Below are 21,636 nucleotides of genomic sequence, written 5' to 3'. Positions count from 1 at the left end.
GCCCAGCATTAGGGATGTGCATTCGTTGTGAACAAATGCGCAATCCGCAACATATAGGTCCATTGTTGCATTTGTGGGTTCATGAAACGTAAGGCGAACCCCCACGAATGCAACGAATCCTGAACGAATAAACCCCCCACCCTCCTGACCCCCCCCAAGACTTGCCTAAGTCTCTGGTGGTCCAGTGGGGGTACTGGATCATCTCCTGCAATCGCTCCGTTGGCTGCCGGTATTCAAAATGGCGCCGATAACCTTTGACCTTACTATGTCACAGGGGCTACCGGTGCCATTGGTCGGCCCCTGTCACATGGTAGGAGCAATGGCACCAGTAGCCCCTGTGACATAGTAAGGTCAAAAGCTATCGGCACCATTTTGAATACCGGCAGCCGATAGCGCGAGTGCAGGAGATGATCCAGGACCCCCGCTGGATCACCAGGGACTTTAGGCAAGTCTTGGGGGGATCAGGAGGGTGAGGGGTTGTAGTTAATTAAATTTAAAGGGAAAGAATGCTGAATTCAACATATTAATGGATCGGGCTTTCCCCCCTTGACCGAATGCAACGTATCTGGGCCCTGACGAATACGTATCCCAAATCCAACAAATACTTTCCGGCTGCACATCCCTACCCAGCATCTTGTTTCTAACAGTGGCCAATCCAGGCCATAACAACCTGGCAAGTACCCAAAAACTAATTCTATTCCATGTTACTGTTGCTAGTAATAGATGTGGCTATTTTCTAAGTCAACTTAATTAATAGCAGGTAATGGACTTCTCATCCAAGAACTTATCCAATCCTTTTTTAAACACAGCTACACTAACTGCACTAACCACATCCTCTGGCAACAAATTCCAGAGTTTAATTGTGCGCTGAGTGAAAAAGAACGTTCTCCGATTAGTTTTAAATGTGCCACATGCTAACTTCATGGAGTGCCCCCTAGTCTTTCTATTATCTGAAAGAGTAAATAATCGATTCACATTTACCCGTTCTAGACCTCTCATGATTTTAAAACACCTCTATCATATCCCCCCTCAGCTGTCTCTTCTCCAAGCCGAAAAGTCCTAACCTCTTTAGTCTTTCCTCATAGGAAAGCTGTTCCATTCCCTTTATCATTTTGGTCACCCTTCTCTGTACCTTCTCCATCGCAACTATATCTTTTTTGAGATGCGGTGACCAGAATTGTACACAGTATTCAAGGTGCGGTCTCACCATGGAGCAATACAGAGGCATTATGACATTTTCCGTTTTATTCACCATTCCCTTTCTAATAATTCCCAACATTCTGTTTGCTTTTCTGAATGCCGCAGTACACTGAACCAATGATTTCAATGTGTTATATCCACTATGACGCCTAGAACACTTTCTTTGGTGGTAGCTCCTAATATGGAACCTAACATTGTGTAACTATAGCATGGGTTATTTTTCCCTATATGCATCACCTTGCACTTATCCACATTAAATTTCATCTGCCATTTGGATGCCCAATTTTCCAGTCTCACAAGCTCTTCCTGCAATTTATCACAATCTGCTTGTGATTTAACTACTCTGAACTTCTGTATCATCTGAAATTTGATTACCTCACTTATATTTCTTTCCAGATCATTTATAAATATATTGAAAAGTACGGGTCCCAATACAGATCTCTGAGGCATTCCACTGCCCACTTCCTTCCACTGAGAAAATTGTCCATTTAATCCTACTCTCTGTTTCCTGTCTTTTAGCCAGTTTGTTATCCATGAAAGGACATCGCTACCTATTCCATGACTTTTTACTTTTCCTAGAAGCCTCATATGAGGAACTTTGTCAAACGCCTTCTGAAAATCCAAGTACCCACATCTACTGGTTCACCTTTATCTACATGTTTATTAATTCCTTCAAAAAAGTGAAGCAGATTTGTGAGGCAAGACTTGCCTTTGTTAAAGCCATGTTGTTTTGATATTTTTCCTGGCACTGAAGTCAGGCTAACTGGTCTGCAGTTTCCCGGATTGCCCCTGGAGCCCTTTTAAAATATTGGGGTTACATTAGCCACCCTCCAGTCTTCAGGTATAATGGATGATTTTAATGATAAGTTACAAATTTTCACTAATAGGTCTGAAATTTCATTTTTTAGTTCCTTCAGAACCCTGGGGTGTATACCATCGGGTCCAGGTGATTTGCTACTCTTCAGTTTGTCAATCAGGACTACCACATCTAGGTTCACCGTGATTTGGTTCAGTCCATCTGAATCATTACCCATGAAACCTTCTCCAGTATGGGTATCTCCCCAACATCCTCTTCAGTAAACACCGAAGCAAAGAAATCATTTAATATTTCCGCGATGGCCTTATCTTCTCTAAGTGCCCCGTTAACTCCTTGATCATCTAACGGTCCAACTGACTCCCTCACAGGCTTTCTGCTTCAGATATATTTTAAAACATTTTTTCTGTGAGTTTTTGCCTCTACGGCCAACTTCTTTTCAAATTATCTTGTAGCCTGTCTTATCAATGTCTTATCCTATTTTCTTCTGTTGGATCCTTCTTCCAATTTTTGAATGAAGATCTTTTGGCTAAAATAGCTTCTTTCACCTCCCCTTTTAACCATGCTGGTAATCGTTTTGCCTTCTTTCCACCTTTCTTAATGTGTGGAATACATCTGGAGTGTGCTTCTAGGATGGTATTTTTTAACAATGACCATGCCTCTTGCACACTTTTTTCCTTTTAACCCCTTTACCCCTTTTGCAATGTCGCTCCTGAAGATATTAAACAGAACTTGTCCCAAAATCGATCCTTGAGGAACTCCACTTAACACTGTTCTCTCATCAGTATGTGTTCCATTTACCATTATATATTGTTTTCTCTCAGTCAGCCAGTTAATAATCCACTTTGGCACCCACATTTAAGTTTTGCATTATATTCATGAAACTCCTACACGGGACTGTATCAAAAGCTTTGCTGAATCCAATTAAGTCACATTGAACACTCTTCCTTGATCCAGTTATCTAATCACCCAATCAAAAAAGTCAATCAGATTTGTCTGACAGGACCTTCCCCTGGTGAATCCATGCTGCCTCAGGTCCAGCAATCAACTGGATTTTAAATAGTTCACCATCCTTTCCTTCAGGAGTCTCCATTACGTTTCCCACCACTGAGGTAAGGCTAACCAGCCTGTAGTTTCCAGCCTTCTCTCTTCTACCACTCTTATAAATGGAACCACAATTGCTCTTCTCCAATCACGAGGCACTACTCCAAAATCCAGCGATCTATTGAACAGGTCTTTCAGTGGACCTGCCAGCACATCTCTTAACTCCCTTATTAACCTAGGCCTTATTAACCTAGGCCTTATTAACCATGGCCTTATCCACTTTCAGGTTTCCTAGCTCTTCCCATACAATCTCTTTTGTAAATGGGGTTGTATCTACACCACTCCCATCCATGGTCTTGTCAATCAGCAATGGTCCTTCTCCAGGGTCTTCTTTAGTGAATACCAAACTGAAATATTTGTTTCATATTTATTTCTGCTATTTCTTTGTCGTTTTCCACATATTGTTCATTGTCACCTTTCAATTTTACTGTACCACTTTGGGCCTTCCTCCCTTCTCTGATATATCTGAAAAATATTTTGTCATCTTGCTTTACTTCTTTGGCAATCCTTTCTTCTATTTGACCTTTTGCTTTCCTGATTACTTTCTTTATCTCCCTCAGTTTCACCAGTTATTCTTCCCTGTGTTCCTCATTTTGGGATCCTTTGTACTTCTTTAACGTTGTTCTTTTTGCTTTTACTTTTTCAACCACCTCCTTTGAGTACCAGATCAGTTTCTTTTTCCTCTTACTTTTGTTTACTTTTCTAACATATGGATTTGCTGCTTTTGTAATATCTCCTTTTAATTTGGCCCACTGTTGTTCTAGCTCCCCCATTTTCTCCCAATCTTCTAGTTCTTTCTCCAGATATGACCTCATCTTGACAAAACCCATATTTTTTAAATTTAGCACTTAGATACTTATGTGACTCCGCTGTATCCTATTTGTGATATCAAACCCAATTTTAAATGTCCAGCGTGCATAAAAAACATGGGTTACTCGCGTGGCCAGACCTTGCGCATGCTGCGCAAGGTTTTTTAAAAGAGGCCCAGCCGCATGCACCAAAGAAAAGGGGCAGTCCGGGAACGGGGAGGGCAGGGCTGACGCGTGCATTTTATAAAATCAAGCATCCATTTGTGCGCGCCGGGTAGCATGCGCACATGGACGTGCTCGTGTGTGTTTTTAAAATCTACCCTATAGCATCTGATGATCACTAGTGCCCAGATGGGCATCTATACAAATATTAGAGCATTATCCCCATTTGTGAGCTCTAGGTCGAGTATCACATCCTCCCGCATGGGTTCCATTACTGTTTGTTTGCGTAGAGTCCCTTAAAGGGCATCTACTATCACTCTACTTCTTGCAGATTCAGCAGTAGGGATACTCCAATGAACATCCGGCAGATTAAAATCTCCAACGATCAGCATTTCGCCCTTCTTTCCCACCTTTTGGATGTCTTCGACCAGATCTCTGTCCAGTTCTTCTGTTTGAGTCGAAGGCATGTAGACAACGCCAGTTTAAATGGAAGCACTATCTTCTTTTTTCAGAACAAAGCCATAGTGCTTCTTCCCTACCCGACATCCCCTGCATTTCAGTTGCTTGGATATTGTTTTTGACAAAAAGAGTTACTCCTCCCACTTTTCTGTCTTCTCTGTCCTTCCTTAACAAGTTACAGCCCGAGATGACCATATCCCAGTCATGAGACTCAGTGAACCATGTCCCTGTAACAGCAACAATGTCCAAGTCCGCCTCCACCATTAGGGCCTGCAGGTCCAGGATTTTATTGCCCAGAATGCAAGCATTATTATTTGTATTACTGGGGGGGTGACATGCCAATTTCATTGGCCACCTGTTGCCACCCCCACCCTATAGTTTAAATGCCTGATACTGTATAATCTCACTTGGCATCCTCTTTCCTGCCACTGACAAATTTATTTACAAGTATTTATATACTGTCCTTCCAGATAGATCAGGGTGGTTTACAAAAGATAAAATTCATAATATATTAAATAACTAAGGCAAAGATATCATAATGAACAAAGGTATAATAAAATATAAAATTTTAAATAAGGATGAAAATTAAGATTAAAAACAATAATATAGATCAAGTTGTATAAAAATATGTATAATCACAAACAGAATGATTCTAAAAAATGCACTACTCTCACTCAGATAGGACTTTCAGATAAAAGCAAGCAGTCGTGTGTGCGTTGTAAGAACGAAGCCACATAATGGAATGTTCATTTAACTTTAAAGGCACATTTAAACAACCATGTCTTTAATTCTTGTTTGAAGATTGTATAATCATGACACAGTCTCAATTTTTTGGGCACTTCAATCCATGGTATAGGTCCAGCAACAGAGATGGCTCTCTCACAAACCTCACCCAAGTGAGCAGAACGTCCAGTAGAAACATTAAGCAAACCTTTATTAAATGACCTAACCATTCTTTGGGGAACATATAAGTGTTATGCTGTACCAATCCAGTTTATGCCTTCATTATTGATAATTTTATGTATCAAAGAAAGCACCTTATATTGTACTCTATATTTAACCGGTAGTCAGTGAAGAATATTCAATATGGGGATGATATGGTCAAACCGATTACTGCAGCATTTTATAATAATTGTAAAGCTCTAAGTGAACTGGTAGGTAATCCTAGTAGTAAAGAGTTACAGTAATGTATTATAGAAAAAAATGTATCTGCAGAATAGTATGAAATTCTAATAGAGGTTTTAGTCTTTTAAGGATATGTAATGCATAATGGCTAGATTTAATTATAGATTTGTTTGTTTTGACATTGATAAGTTGGAATCTATAATTACTCCTAAGTCATGCACTGGCATAGTGATGATGATTGTGGTAGAGCCCAGATTAATTTTAGGAAATAGATCCATTACTGTTTTCCTAGTTACACAGACTATTTCAATTTTGTTAACATTAACAACTAATTTCATGTGTATTAAAAATGCTTGAATGGCACAGAAGTAAATGTTAAGTAGATCTGATGTGCATGCAAAGGAACTATCAATGGGAATGAAAAATTGATCATTTGCATAAATTCTGTAATTTAAACTGAGACTGAATAGTAATTTGCATAGTGTGAGTAAATACATTTTAAAAAGAGTTGCGGATAATGCTGCCCCTTGAGGTTCTCCTTACCATATAGCCTTTTACTGTAGGCCATCCTTACCATATAGCTTTTAACTGCTGTATACACAGCGCCAGCCTCCAATGTACTCAAAACCATTTTCTTTACACTAGATTTTGAGCCAGGAATTAAAATAATCTATATGGCTCAGCTTTTCCTTTCCCTTTCCATGAACAGGTAATACTCCTGAAAAGGTAATAGTCTTTCCCATGTGTCTAATCTTCTTCCCTAAATTTTGGAAATCTTTCTGTACTGCATGGATACTATTTCTAGAGAGATCATTGGTCACCAGATGGATGATAACATTTATATCAGAGCCCCTACTTTCTTCTATAAATGCATTGACTATCTGGTTTGCAGGTCAACCAGCTGAGGATCCTGGGAGGCATTTAACTGTTGAGTCCCCATCAAAATGAGCTCCAAAACTGATTCCTCTGATGACCAAGTGTCCCAGCAGAAGAAGAAGCTTTCTTTTATGACATTTGATATTATTAAAGGGTTTCTGGGTGCATTGGGAGACTACTTCCCCTTCAGACATCACTTCATATTCTATTGCTAGGGTTTCTTCATTTTCCAATACAGCAAAGGCATTATGTAATGGTAACCTCAGGACATATGGGTGTCTCTTCATCACAGGCCTCATTCTACCAAAGCCCACTGTAACCGATTTATTTCTGGGTTTCGGAATCCTGGATGTCTGACTTCTCTGTGGGAGTTGGGACAGATATACAGGATGCTGCACAGGTGGGGAAATTGGGTGTCTCAGAGTCACAGGTCCTTGTTCTACAAAAGCCGGCTGTAAACCATTTAATCCAGAGTTTCTTAATCCTCTGCGGGAGTTGGGTGAGATATTCTGGATACTGCAAGGAGGGGGAGGTTTTGTGAAACCTGGACAATTCTACTTTCAAATGAATCAGCTCCTTTTTCATTGCAGACAACTGAAAGCAAATTGGACAACCCTTAATTCTCCAAAGGGTAGACCTTAGGACATAAGTACCACATATTAATTGAATAAAAGACATTCAGTTAATAGTGACTAATATGGACCACTGCTGCACATTGAACAGAGTATTTCAACATACTTTCCCTAGTCAGGTTCATATTCAGAAAGCTAGAGAGAGTTGTTCACCTCAAGTTAATCACATAATTTGTCACGGATACTCAGTAGGAAAAGTGCCCTACTGAATATACTGGTCTAAAGTTATCCTGCTAATGTTACCCGGATAACTTTTAACCCGACTAGATATATTCTGAAAATAGCTAGATACATTTAAAGGTATCTTGGTATAAATTTACCCAAATTAATCCTACCCAGTTATGTAGACCCCTGCTAGGTCTCTACTAAAAGGAATATGCCATCAGTATAGATAGGGGTCAGGCATGTCCCTTGTTTTACAGCTCTCCCATATGGGTTGCTGTAGTAGTTGTTATTGAAGGGACCGCTAGGAGAGCGATCCCAACTTGAGGGGAATGTGTGCCCTTGGGCCTCGGCACGACCCCAAACAATTCCAAGACAGCACCGAGGGTTGGCGAGGCATGTCCCAGCATGGGCGAAGACAAAGTCTGACCCTCTGCTGGACCTGCATGCTTCTGGAAGCCAACAACACTATGTTGGTATTTGAACAGTCCTCCGACCGTTCCCAGCCCTTTCAGACCTGCCACTGGGTATCAGCAAGAAGCAGCAGGCCGGACTGAGGATGAGGGCAGACAGAGGCCTTGTGACACAGAAGACTCAGGACATGGACGAGAAGACTCTGGAAGTGGATGAGGATCTTGGAAGACTCTTGGACGAGACGAGAAGCTGGGAAGGTTTAGACATTGGCACCATCAGGGCGCCCTACACAGCCCACCGACATGGGCGGACCCAATGGGCTGGTCACGGACCACCCTTCCCTGTAGCGCGCCCTACACATCCTGAAAAGGCTGGTCACGGACCACGCAGAGAGCGGGACAAGTGCAGGAAGGGAATCCAGCTGAGATGAGACTCCAATGATGAGGACAGGAACTGACGACACGGATTTACCCAATGTGTCATCTGGAGAACCAGTGGAGCTGGAGGGTCAAGAGGACTTGAACAAGCGAAGGAGGGCAGAACCTCGGAAACATCAGGAAGTGGAACATCAGGAAGCTTGGATCATCAGGAAGTGGAACATCAGGAAGCCTGGACTAGGAACCTCAGGACATGAAGACATGGAACATCAGGAAACCATGAAGACTCAGGAAAGAGACGAGACATGGAGCTCCAACAAAGAATGAAAACCTGACAGAGCGCTGGAAGACGAGACTTCCAGGAGCAAGTAACTCCAATGCCAGGCAAAGCAGGACTGAAGGTGAAGCCCTCTTATAGGGCTGAAACAGGAAGCAGTCATCAGGTGGGGCCCGGGGCATATCTGGCCACGGGCCCTTTAAATCTTGTGACAAGGCGTGGCCCACGCCTTAGGAACAGAAAGCAGGAAGTTGTGCAGGACCATGGCCAGCGGCCATGCTGCTGCCAACGCTGAAGAGCAGGGTGGGGCTGAGGAACAGGCCCAATGTTGTTGGCAGCTCCCAACCGCAGATGGTAGACCAAGGAGCAGCTCCAGCCGCAAGGAAGACCAGGGACTGTGGCCTCCAGGCAGAGAGAAGGTAAGAGGTTGCCCATGAGGGCAGAATCAGAACAGTAGTAATGTCCTGTTTTCATAGAAATCAGGGACACCATTTTAGGTGTGGACTTTTAGTTAAACTTTTCAGGAGGCAGGATGACTTTGTTTCTGCTTCTGTCTTTTTTTCCTTTTATATTTTGGAAAAGATGACCCTTGGGCCTAATGGTTTAAGGTCTGGGTTCAGAGAAAGAAGAAAAAGGCGTTCTTCTTTTTTTTTGTTTAAGAATATAATTTTCTTTTTGTAAAGTTCTTTTGAAGGAAGTTTTATAAACCCTTCCTACTTTTGTTTTGGATTTTTAGAGACTAGCCCTAATTTTGTTATCACTAAATTCCCTCTTGCCAGAGGAAATTAGATCTCTTCAACTACAAGAGTTTCGAGGAGTCTGGGATATCCAACCATATCTCTGAAGAGGAAGAGAGAAAGGAAGGAGAACAGTGGCACACAACCGGTGTAAACCACTTGAAATACCATCAAAATATTCTGGAGATAAGTTGGGAGGTGCCATCCAAGTATCATCAAAAGAACTGTGGAAGTTGGAGAATCAGAAAGAAGTGTATTCAAGACACCTTGATTAAGGTATGAGAAATGGGTCACTGAATTGTATCATCTAGCCCAGAGCAAGTATTATATCCACCATTTTAGGAGAAAATTGGGAAGGGATATGGAAGGAAAAATCAGATATTATCAACTTTACAGAATCACAGATTTACTGGGAATGGGTTATGAAATAGACTGTATAAAAGAGTCTGTATTGAACAAGGATTTGTAATTTGTAAGAGATATACATGTACACATTACCAAAATTGTTCATACGCTTACAAATACTACATGACTCGTGCAAGTGAAATTGGACTTGTCTGTTGTCTGCAATTTTTGTGTGGGTGGCCTGGGAGAACTGGTGGGGAGTGAAGTGCTAGAGGATCTGTCAGGGCTGGGCAGCCCTCTGGTGGTTCCTGGAGGTAGCCCTCTGGCCACTCCAAAGCTCTACTGGACTGACAAACAGGAACAGTCTGAGGCAGCGAAGCAAACTCAAGGCAAGGCCCAAGGCCTGTGCCAATGGCAGGAGACCAGTCCACAAGTCTGTACGAAGTTAGGACATATAGCCAAAGACTTGATAAAGACAAGCTGAAGCAGGGAACTAGCAAGGGCAAGGCTGATGGCTTGCATAATACACAGCTGAACTGGAGCAGAATTGAAAACCAGAAACAGGTTGAGCTAAAGACAGGAACCAGGCCGAACCGAAGACAGGAACCAAGTTGATCTGGAGACAGAAGACAGGAACCAGGTTGAGCTGGAGACAGAAACCAAGCTGAACTGAAGAATGCAGTAGCAGACTCTGACAGAAGGTCCAGGGTCCAGCAGATGGAAAGCAAGCGAGAGCCAACACAATCCGGGTCAAGGCAGGCAACGAGTGAGAAGAATCCAGTAACCAGTCCGGGGTGAAGGCAGACAGCAAGCAAGAAGAATCCAGTAACTGGTCTGGGGAGAAGGCAGGCAGAATCCAGAATGGTCCGAGATCAAAGCAGGTAGTGAGGAGGCAGTATCCAAACCTAGGCAAACAGTAAGCAAAGCAAGGACTAGGAACAGGATAAGGTACCTGTTGCCGAGGTAAAGAGTCCAGGTTCAGGCAGGCTAAGTTGTCTGGAGCATGTGACATCATCATCAAGGCGAATGCCCAGCTCGCCCTCCAATGTGCATAGAATCGTGCATGCTGATGCGCACATATGCCTGTATGTGTCTCTGCTGGGTCTTAATTGTATATGTATCAGGGTGCCCACTGGTGTATCCCTGCCTGACAGTGAGCATCCAAACCTGGGGATTCTGGGAAGGCATCTGGATTCTAACAGTACCCCTTTCTCTAAGCCCCCCTCCTCAAGCCTCTTCTCTTCAGCTTCTGAGGAGATGAAGGTACTTCTTTACCAACTGGGGCTCGGAAGTCTAGACACCAGATCCAGAGATTTTTTGATTTTGAGATTGAATTGAAGAACCATTCATGGCTGAGGTCTTGGCTATGGCTGAAGGTAGGACTGTGGCTGTGACTGTGGCTAAGACTAATGACCTGGATGGAGGCCAAGGCTGGTCCTGATTGACGGATGAAGATGGTTCAGAATTCACATAAGAGCAGGATGTACATTGGAGTGGCAACTATGGTAATTCAGGTGAGATATTCCAGAAAATAGAATGCTCCTGACAAGATGGACCCCATTCATTAATCTGTAAGGTGCGCCAATCAATGGACAGTTGATTGAGTCTCAGCCAGGGCTATCTAAGTATAAGAGGGTTGGATGCTTTATTTAGTACATAGAACCAAAATTCCTTTTGGTGAAACTCAATCTGTACTATAATGGGCAAGGAGGCAAATAACAAAATTGTAGACCAGTCGTCTAGTGTTCTTGGAGATTATGTATTCAGGAGATTATTAATTCAGAAGTACAATGGAAATGCAAACATCAATTTTCAACTGCCCGACTCAGGCCGAGTTTCGCCTCTAGAAAGGGTTGCGTCAGGGGCTGCTGCAGTTTTTAAATATTTTCTGGTTGTAAGCATGGACAGAAGTAGTGCATTGATCTGAAGGCCAAGGTAGTTCAAACTAGCTTTGCAATTTCAGGAGGCAAACATATAAGTAACAACTCTTCCGTGCGACGCTGCCTCTAAGAGCACACACAATATGATTAACCAGTGAGTATGGCTTCTTTCATTACGGATTTCTTGAATTAATAATCTCCTGAATAAATAATCTCCAAGAACAGAGACGACTTATCTACAATTTTGTTATTTGCCTCCTGGCTTTTATAGACCGTCTTCCATACTGCTTTTTGGGACCTATAATGGGCAAGGAAACTGTGGTCACACAACTAGGTAGGGGTTTTCCATAGACAGATGGAATGACACAAGGAATGGTTAAACTGGTAGTAGGGCAACCACATTGATGTAGCAGTGATTCTGGATAAAGTTGCCCTCAGCTCCAGAGTCTACTAAGGTTTTAGTCTGAACTGTGTGTTTTCCGAAGAAGAAACACACTAGTATCATTAGCTGTGGAAAGGAAGCAGAAGGGTGGAAGGCTACCTTCCCAATGAGGCTTATTTGTACAGAATTTTCCAGTTTCAGGGGACACCACTGACAAAATGGTCTGATGCAGCACAGTAGAGACAAAGGTTGTGTGCCTTTCGCCTTTGTTTCTAAGCAAGCAAGAGGCGGCTTAACACAACTGCATAGGTTCTTCGGAGGTACTGAGATAATCTGGGGGGGGGGGGGGGAATAGGGAAGTCCAGGAACCACAGGAGTTTCATGAGCTTGTTCCTAAAATCTTAGATATATACAAATAGCCAGGGCAATAAGTGCTTTGAGGAATAGAGGAAGGTCTTGAGTTGCTAATTCCTCTTTTATTCTTCCGGACAGACCTTGCCAGAAAATGCAAAGCAGCAATGGCCCATTGCGGGGTCATGTTCACCAAACTCATGGTCTCAGAAAGCTGTCAGGGCTGGGCAGCTTTATGGGGGTTACTGGGGGTAGCCCTCCAGCTACTCCAAAGCCGTTTTGGACTGACAAACAGGAACAGCGAATGCGTGAGACCCTGTGCTGTGGCGCAACCTCAAGTCAAGGCCCAAGGCCCACACCAACTGCAGGCAGATGCGTCCTAACATGGACCAGACAGAGTCCACGAGTCTGTACTAAGGCTTGACAAAGACAAGCTGAAGCAGAGAACTAGTAAGTGCAAGGCTGATGGTTTGAGACAAGAATGGTGACTTGTAACAAGGCTAAGAACATAAGAAATGCCGTACTGGGTCAGACCAACATCAAGCCCAGTATCCTATTTCCAACAGTAGCCAATCCAAGTCACAAGTACCTGGCAAGTACACAAACATTAGATAGATCACAAGCTAATTATTGCTTATTAATTACTGTAATAGCAGTTTATGGAGTTATCCTCTAGGAGCTTATCCAAACCTTTTTTAAACCGAATTATACTAACTGCTACAACCACATCCTCTGGCAATGAATTCCAGAGCTTAACTAGGTGTTGAGTGAAAAAGTTAAGATGGTTTGCACAATGCACATTTGAACTGGAGCAGAACTGAAGACTGGATTCAGGCCAAGCCAAAAAGATAGAAACCAGGCTGAGCTGGAGACAGGAACCAAGCCGAACTGAAAAACACAGCAGCAGAGTTTGACAGAAGATCCAGGGTCCAGCAGACGGAAGGCAAGAGAGATCCAACACAATCTGGGGTCAAGGCAGGCAGCAAGCAAGGAGAAGCCAGTAACCAGTCCAGGGTCAAGGCAGACAGAATCCAGAATGGTCTGAGGTCAGGGCAGGTAACGAGGAGACAGAATCCAAAACCAGGGAAATAGCAAACAAAGCAAGGACCAGGAACAGGCTGAGTCCAGGTTCAAGTAGGCTAAGTAGTCTGGAGCGTGTGACATCATCATCATTGGGGCGAACGCCCATGTCTCCCTCCAATGTGCGCAGAATTGTGTGTACTGATATACATATATGCCTGTACGTTCCTCTGCTGGGTCTTAGTCGCGCAAGTGTCAGGGCACCCACTGATGGTTCCCTGTCGCACAGTGAACATGCGAAGCCGGGGATTTTGAGAAGGCAGCTGGATTCTAACAGGGTCTAGTTGAACTGCAGAAGGACTGGGTGAACTGTTTGAGGTTTCGGCAAACTGGTGATTCTAAGTATTCGCATATACTTTATAAAACACCTGCCTCCACATTTCATTTGGGTGTTGTATTTATGCAGTTTCTCAATTATTCCATATAAGTGTGTTTATAAAATGGGTAGAGGAATTATGTGCTTTCTTGCATTGGAAATATATACATGTACTGAAACATACATATGTACTTTCAGAGCAGAAACAAGTGTATTTTATAAACTGTGCTCCTCTAGGAATGAGCCCTGGATAAAGAAATGAAGACAGAGTGCCTTACCCCTTATGTGTGTCCATGATCTTGGAAACCTTTCCACCCTTCCTACCTCTTATTTGGTTTCTCTTATTCAGTAAGAATTTCTTTTTTTATGTTTTGCTGAGTGCCCTAGGGCCCAGAGATTCAGTTTTTTGTACCAGCTGGAGGAAGAGAGACCCACAGGACCATCCAGGTCCTTGAACAGGAATGGATTCACATCCATTACCTGGTGAAGAGAGAGGACCAGGAGCATCAACTCAGTTAATCTTGACCGAATTGTTCATAAAAGGAAGAAATAAGGAATAAACTACAGGAGAGGTATGAAAGTTAGAGATTTGATATTTCATTGATTGAATAGACTATGTATCTACCTATGTCATAAGGGGAAGAAGATGGGACTTTAGATTTCTTATTTGTTTGGAAGAAGATATTAGCTTTCTACTTATTTCACAATGAGAAGAACCTCACATTAAATGATATTGACTGGCAAGAAGAAAAAGCCAAATGAGTGAAGGAATTGGCTTTATTCACCTAAAACCATTTGGTGGAAGTTGAAGGCCACAATTTTATTTAGAACACTGATTGTAAATCAATTGGACAGTAACATCACGAGCTGTAACAAACTTTTCATTCACTTCTACCAAATTATCAGTAAAGCTGAGCTGGAAACCAGACCAGCTTCCAGTGTGATCATTTCTACTGTCTCTATTAACTTAATCCACGAGCTGTTTGCAAGGGACCTAATGGTTGACTGTGCAAGCAACACAAACGGGCCTAGAAGTTAATCTCACCCCCCCCCCCCCCACCCCCACCCCGGCAGGGAATTCTGGACACTCAGAGTGAATGGACATCTTTTTGAGAACTGAACACTTAATATCTGAACTGTAATGTGTGCTCTAGGCTCCTATCCGGGACTACCCAGCCCAGGGTTACATTACTCCTGGTCTTTCATTTACTCTAAGGAATGATGTTTTGTGGCCACATAAAGAGCCCAGTCTAAAAGCAAATCAATATCTCTCAGAGTCATCATGCAAATAATACTCCATGGTGGGCTAAGGAATGTTGTCTAGCTTACAGGCCTTCTGACTGCTAGGAAGACTGGAAAGTAAAAATGACACATTAGTATAACTGTTCCATGCCCCACTCTGGATGTACCTTCAGCTGCTGTTGTAGTCTCTTTCCCACCTTCACCAGCTCGCTGTTAGTTTTATTGGACAGGTCCAGCTGAATTTCCAAATCATTCATATCGCTTTCAAGCTTCTTCTTGAATCTCAGGGCTTCCACACGACCTTTCGCTTCCGCATCAAGGCTGGCCTGCATAGATTCCATAGCCCGCTGATGGTTCTTCCTTAGAAGAGAATTCATATATAGTATAATTATGAAACATTACCAAATTACTAAGCAAGCTGCAATATTCACAAAGTACTGCCAGCATTATCAAGAATTTATAATATCAAATTAACATTCCTGGGAACTCTCTAGATTTGACCTGTAGGCTCCAGGTTTGGAGTCCTTTCTCCACGTCTTCGGGAGAGCCTTCTTCCTCCTCCATCTGTGCTGTTAAGATGACAGGCATTAGGAAGGAGTCCAAGGCAGAAGGCAGGTCTGCTGCTAATTCTCCACCTTCCACGCTACCATCTCTGGTTCTTGCTATCTCAATGAACCAATCAGCAGCAAGAAGCAGGGAAGCAAGGTCTTCCTCTCTAGTCCTGCATGGATTCTGGTAAAGGAGATGGAGAGTAGAGGGCAAGAGAAAGTGTGCATGTATGAGTGAGTGAGAGATTAAAGGGGGGGGGGGGAGAGAAGAACTGAGAGTGTGTGTGAATGCATGTGTGTATATGGATGGATCAGTGAGAGGAGAGAATAACAATAAATGTGAAGAGGCAATGAGAGGAGAGAGCAGAGTGAGCTCATGGAGGGGACATGAGGAGAGAACAGAGTGAATGCTGGGAAGCACAGTGAGAAGAGAGAGCAGAGTGAGTGCTGGAAGGGGTAGTGTGAGGAGAGAACAAGAGTGTGTGCATGTGTTTGTGTGTGTGTGTGTGTGTGTGAGAGAGAAGGGCATGCAAGGAGAGTGACAGGAATACGGAGGCGGGGGGAGTAAGAGGGGACAGTTAGAAGGAGAGCAAGAGTTGGGGACAGAAGGAAAGGGGAGGACAATAGTGTTGGGATAGACAATGGAATAGCAAGATGGGGATGGAGAAGGCATTAACAAGGAGGAAAAAGAGTTGAATTAGGGAAATGAGAGTAAGGGGGAGGGGAGAAGAGGTGGGCAATAGGGAGGTGGAAGAGAAAAGGGGCGAGCTATACAGGGATGGCAGGAAATGGAGAGAAAGAGGAGTCCAGGGTGAAAATGTAGAAGGAACATAATCAGGAATGGAGGACAGATAGGAGGAGAATGAGGAGGAAGAATGGTAACAGCAGTGCAGGTAGGATGAATAGGTAGAGGAGAAACAAGGAAAAAAGCAGAAGGGTAGAGAAAGAGAAGGAAGAGATAGTATTAAAGTAAATGCTGCTGAAGGAAAGAGATAGAACTGAAACAGAAAATAATAAGGAAGGAGGATACCAGAGAGACAGAAAGCAAAGGAAAGAACAGAGAATAAGAAAAAAAAAGGCACTGAACCAGAAAATGAAGCCAGAGCCAGCAAATATTGGAAATCTGATAGAGAATGTAAATAAAGAATAAAGTTGTCCCGGGGCAATCGGATTGAGGAAGAGGGGAGGACAGGTGAAGAGAGAAAGTCTGTATAAACAATCTGTCCGCCTGCCTGCTTATCTTAGAGTGAGCAGAACTCGAAAGTTCTCAGGTATACACATTAAAGAAAACAAAAATTAACTTTGCCAAATCACCAAAGATTAAGTGGTAACATTAAAAACATTACTAAGAGCCTAATTCATCAATGTATTTTTGCCATTTACAGAGAATGGGAGAAAACTCTTAGTAAATCAGGATCTAAATGACTGAATGCAAAGTAGCATAACCAAAGCCCAATCACCAGAATCAAGTGGGAACAGTTTGATTTTTTAGAAAACAAGTGACATTTTATTTAGCAAAAACAGCCAAAATTATTACCAAAAACATTGCATAATCAGCAAAAGCAATCAGAAATATTTTTAGAAAAATTCAACAGTAATTCTGCCAAATAATACTATAATACAGAAAGCAACTATTGATATTACCAAAGAATCAGAAGTGACAGAAAGAGTACGATTAAAAATTACTAAGTCAAAGAACGCAAGTTGTACCTTTATCTCACATTACATAAAGCTGTTGAGGAGTGTGAAGGAGTTGGAAGGCTTCTGGGAGGGCTTATTTATTACGAAAACGAAAAGACCTGAACATTTTGGGGGTTTTTTCGTGAGAGGCCATTTTTGGTTCATTCCATTCATAACAAACCAAAAACGCCTCATTTGTCCCATTTAGCACATTCATGTTAAATGAATGCACATCCCTAATGTGTAGTGTCTGTGTGTGTGATTTGGTAAATGTCTCGTGTCTTGCTACGGAGGAAAAGTTTCTAGGTGCCATAAATTACTGCTTCATGGAGCAGCTGGTCCTTGAACAGGCAAGCGAGAGAACAAATCTAGATCTAATCATCACTGTGATGCAGGATCTGGAGTGAGAGGCAACAGTGGTGGGGGCAATAGTGATCATAAAGTAATCAAATTTAACATAAATCACTGAAGGGAGGACATTAAGAATACCTACTGCAGTAGCATTTGATTTTAAAAAGAAGCGCATGATAAAATGAGGAAATTAATTAGAAAAAAAAAATAATGGGAGCAGTTGCAAAGGTTAAACATTTATATGCGATGGATGCTGTTTAAAAACACCATCTTGGAAGGTCAGACTAAGGGGCCAATGCAATAAAGTGCACCCAGCATAGCGCACAGGTTAACGAGCAGTTGGACGCACATTTTGGACATGCTAGACTAACATCTGGTGCAATAATGGGAATAGCGCATCCAAAACGGGTGCCCAAACAACTGTGTAGCTGATAGTGCTCATCACATGTAAATTCCATGTGGATGAGGCTATTGGCTATTACCCCCTGATGCGGTAAATCCCCGGGTACCCAACGCACACTTTTTAACCCGGCAAATTTAACACTAGCCCCAGAACCGGTGTTAAGTCATTCGCGAGTCATGGGCTTATGGAAAAAAAAAATACTGTTTTCTGTGGTTCCTTCACAGAGGAGGAACCACAAAGAATAGTAGATTTGCTAAAGATCTACTAAAGAATTAATGAAATGGATCAATTACAAAAAAAATAAAAAAATCTGTACACATTCCAAGCTGATTTCACCCCTTGCTATTATGTGTGTATATTTTGCACCAGAAAAGATTTTTTTTTGTAATTGATCTATTACATTAATTATTTCTTGAGCACCCATAGCTATTGTATTGAGCACCTGTAGCAATAAGGGCACAGCCATGTCCCTGGGTACTAGAGATGCACAATTTCTTCCTTGAGTGTGCCTTTTAACACACCAGTTCATTTAAATATAGCAATGGGCGCCCAGGAATGATGGCTGTGTGTGCGTAAAAATAAATTGGAACCCAGGTTGGACACACATTTTTATGCCCTTCTTATTACATTGGCCTTTCAGTTTCTTCCATGCATTAAACAAGGTAGAAATATGACCAAACAACTACCAATATGGCTAAATGATGAGGTGAAAGAGGCTATAAAAGCCAAAAGTGACGACAATAGGAATCGGATGATAACAAGCCCTTTATTAAAACGCCCGACTCTGGCCGAGTTTCGCTCCCTTGCACAGAGCTGCCTCAGGGGCAATTCATTTTACCAGGACTTGATTTGATCAATGCAGAAAATATCGTATTGATTGTGCCTTCAGTGCCGATGTGTTCTCACTCAAATAGACTTTCTCTAATCAGCATAGTATTGCTACGTAATAGCTGCTTTGAAGTCAAAACGTTCTGTACATGACAAATTTAAAATGACGAGCCGTATCTTAGCTAGTCAAGTTGCTTGACTAAGATACGGCTCGTCATTTTAAATTTGTCATGTACAGAACGTTTTGACTTCAAAGCAGCTATTACGTAGCAATACTATGCTGATTAGAGAAAGTCTATTTGAGTGAGAACACATCGGCACTGAAGGCACAATCAATACGATATTTTCTGCATTGATCAAATCAAGTCCTGGTAAAATGAATTGCCCCTGAGGCAGCTCTGTGCAAGGGAGCGAAACTCGGCCAGAGTCGGGCGTTTTAATAAAGGGCTTGTTATCATCCGATTCCTATTGTCGTCACTGTTACACAGCTCACTGGATCGGCTACCGCTTTGTTTTTTGGGTCCGTCTCTATAAAAGCCAAAAGGACAGCTTTCAAAAACTGGAAGGTGGATCCAAATGAAGAAACTAAGAAAAAGCATAAGCACTAGCAAGTGAGATGTAAGGCAGGTCAAAAGAGAATTTGAAGAGAAGCTTGCAATAGAAACAACAACTCAAAATAAAAGCTTTTTCAAGTATATTCAGAGCAAGAAGCCTCTGAGGCTTTTGGCTGGACCGCTAGATGACCAAACGATTAAAGAGCTGCTTGGGAGAATCAAGGCCACAGCAGAAAAACGAAATTCTTTGCTTTGGTCTTTACCAAGGAGGGTGTTGGGGAGATACCTATGCCAAAAACATTCTTTGAGGGTGATGATTCAGGGGCACTAAAGCAAATCACGGTGAACCTGAAAGATGTAACAGAATGAATCAACAAATTAATCATTGGGATCAAATAGTATACACCCCAGAGTTCTGACATAACTCAAAAATGGAACTGCAGACTTATTTCTAGTAACCTCTAACTTCTGATGATTCAAATCAGCCATGGTATCTGAGGACTGGAGGGTGGCAGTGCCATGCCCATTTTTTAAAAAGGATTCCAGGGGTGATTAGGCAAACTTCAGACTGGTGATCCTGATGTTGGTGCTAGGAAAAATGGTAGAAGCTATTCCAAACCACAAAATTACTGGTCATATGGATAGACAAAGGAGCAGAGCCAACATGGATTTAAGCAAGGGAAAGCCTTGCCTTACCAATCTGTTAAAGTTTTTGAAGGGGCTAGCAAATATGGACAAGGGTGAGTCGGTTGATATAGTGTATCTGAATTTTCAGAAGGCGTTTAACAGAGTCCCTTATGAGAGAGTAATCAGGAAATTAAATGTCATTGGATCGGAGATAATGTCTTATTGTGGATCAGTAATGGGCTAAAGGATAGGAAACAGAAAGCTGGACTAAACAAGTCATTACTCGCAGTGGAGAAAAGCAAATATTGCAGTGTTCCAGGGATCTAAACTAGGACTAGTGCTTTTTAATTTATGTGATGATCTCCCAGCATGGAGCCCTTTTCTTCACTAAGAAACCCCTGGGAAAGATTCTAGGTGAGGAGAAGACTGCTTGGCCTCCACATGGTTGCTGATCTAAATTGTTAAAATTCATGGGGAATGTGAAACTACTGTAGGATAGCAGTAGCTGTTTGTTCCTGTTAATTGCATTTGGAATGTGTGGTATTCTGAATGGCCACTAGATGCTCTTCATTCTGGTAAACTTACATGATGCATTTGCACTGTGTCATTGTGAAAGAGTGGATAATGGTCTATGTGGAAATCTTTTCTTTTACGAGGGATGGGGAGAAAGACCCTGTTGATGCAGTGTTTCATCCAGTATAAAAGAGCTAGTTAACGATTTGGTGGGAGGAATAGGTGTCGGTTGGGCAGTTGAAAAGAACTCAGCTGGGGACTGGATCTCCAGAGCGGGCCTTGCCGGGGCTTCCCCTCAAGAGGAAAGGTTCAAGGTAGAGTAGATGTTTCTTCTCAAGGAGAGACAAGCATGAGACATGTCCTGAGTCCCACAAGTGGTAGGGAGATTCTAGGAGTGAAGAATCCTTTGAAGAGTGCAAGCAGGGGAAAAGTCCTTTGCAATTACTTGGATAGGGTGGAAGAAACTTCTGAGGAGACAACAGAGTTTCATGGAGAATGCAGAGAAATACTGAGTCCAGTGAGTGCATACTGAAGCACTTGATGTGGGAGAAACTGCTGTTAAGAATGTGAGAATCATAGTCTATTTTGGCAGAGAAGGGAAAGGGGTTGTAGTGGGGTAAATTGCTTCCACTGAGTGTAATCTGACATATTAGAGAAAAGAATGCACTTTGAGGGGCCTGAATGTTGAGGTTGTGAATGGGAAAGGAAAATATTGTGTAAGTAATGTATCTACACGGGGTGTTGAATGAGGTAGAGGGGCTTGGTTAAAGGAGGTAAGGTTAGAGAATACCAAGGGAAATTATAGCAATAGGGAAGTGAAAGCTTTGTTATTTAACGCTAGGTCTTTGTGTAGTAAGACAAGCCATGTGGGATTTAATAAGTACTACAGCGGCAGATGTCTTTGATACAGAGACATGGTTCTAAGGAGAAAAGATCTTATCTATTGCGGATGTATGCCTGCCTGGATATGAGATTTTTATACAGAATTGAAAGAAGGGTTGGGGGGGGGGTGGGAGGAGTGGCTGTTATAAGTAAAAGTGTTGAGATGATATACCAGATGGACTTAAGAGAATTGGGTGGTTGTGAATGTTTGTTAGTACTAGGAGGGAAAGATAGAACTGTAGAGTTTCAGTTGATTTATTCTTCACCAAATTCTACTATGGATCGGGTTGTGGAGATGATTGACTATATTGGGGAAGTGGTTTTACAAAATGCCACAGCAAGACTCCTACTAGGATCCAGAAAATATGTTCACACTACACTCACACCACACTCACACTGATTGGTTACCAATACAAGCCAGAATTTATTGCAAATTTCTAATTTTCGACAAACAAAAAGGGAGAGCAATTCTGCACGAAGTGAGCAAACAATCCGAAGGAAATAGT

At 42.3% G+C, this 21,636-nt stretch overlaps 1 protein-coding gene across 1 annotated transcript in view; it reads right to left on the bottom strand.

Annotated features, from left to right (window-relative positions):
- The window catches only part of LOC115090769 (myosin-16-like), a 292,772-nt gene that overhangs the window by 49,517 nt on the left and 221,619 nt on the right, over positions 1–21,636 (bottom strand). The window contains exon 15 of the mRNA XM_029600261.1: positions 14,912–15,104. Within this exon, the coding sequence (XP_029456121.1) occupies positions 14,912–15,104 (193 nt within the window). The remainder of the gene's footprint in view (positions 1–14,911; positions 15,105–21,636) is intronic.

The sequence above is a fragment of the Rhinatrema bivittatum genome, chromosome 4 (genome assembly GCF_901001135.1).
Source record: "Rhinatrema bivittatum chromosome 4, aRhiBiv1.1, whole genome shotgun sequence".
In the NCBI taxonomy this organism is placed as follows: Eukaryota; Metazoa; Chordata; class Amphibia; order Gymnophiona; family Rhinatrematidae; genus Rhinatrema; species Rhinatrema bivittatum.
The sequence above is the reverse complement of the archived record's forward strand: the minus strand, read 5'-3'. Positions and strand labels throughout refer to the sequence as shown.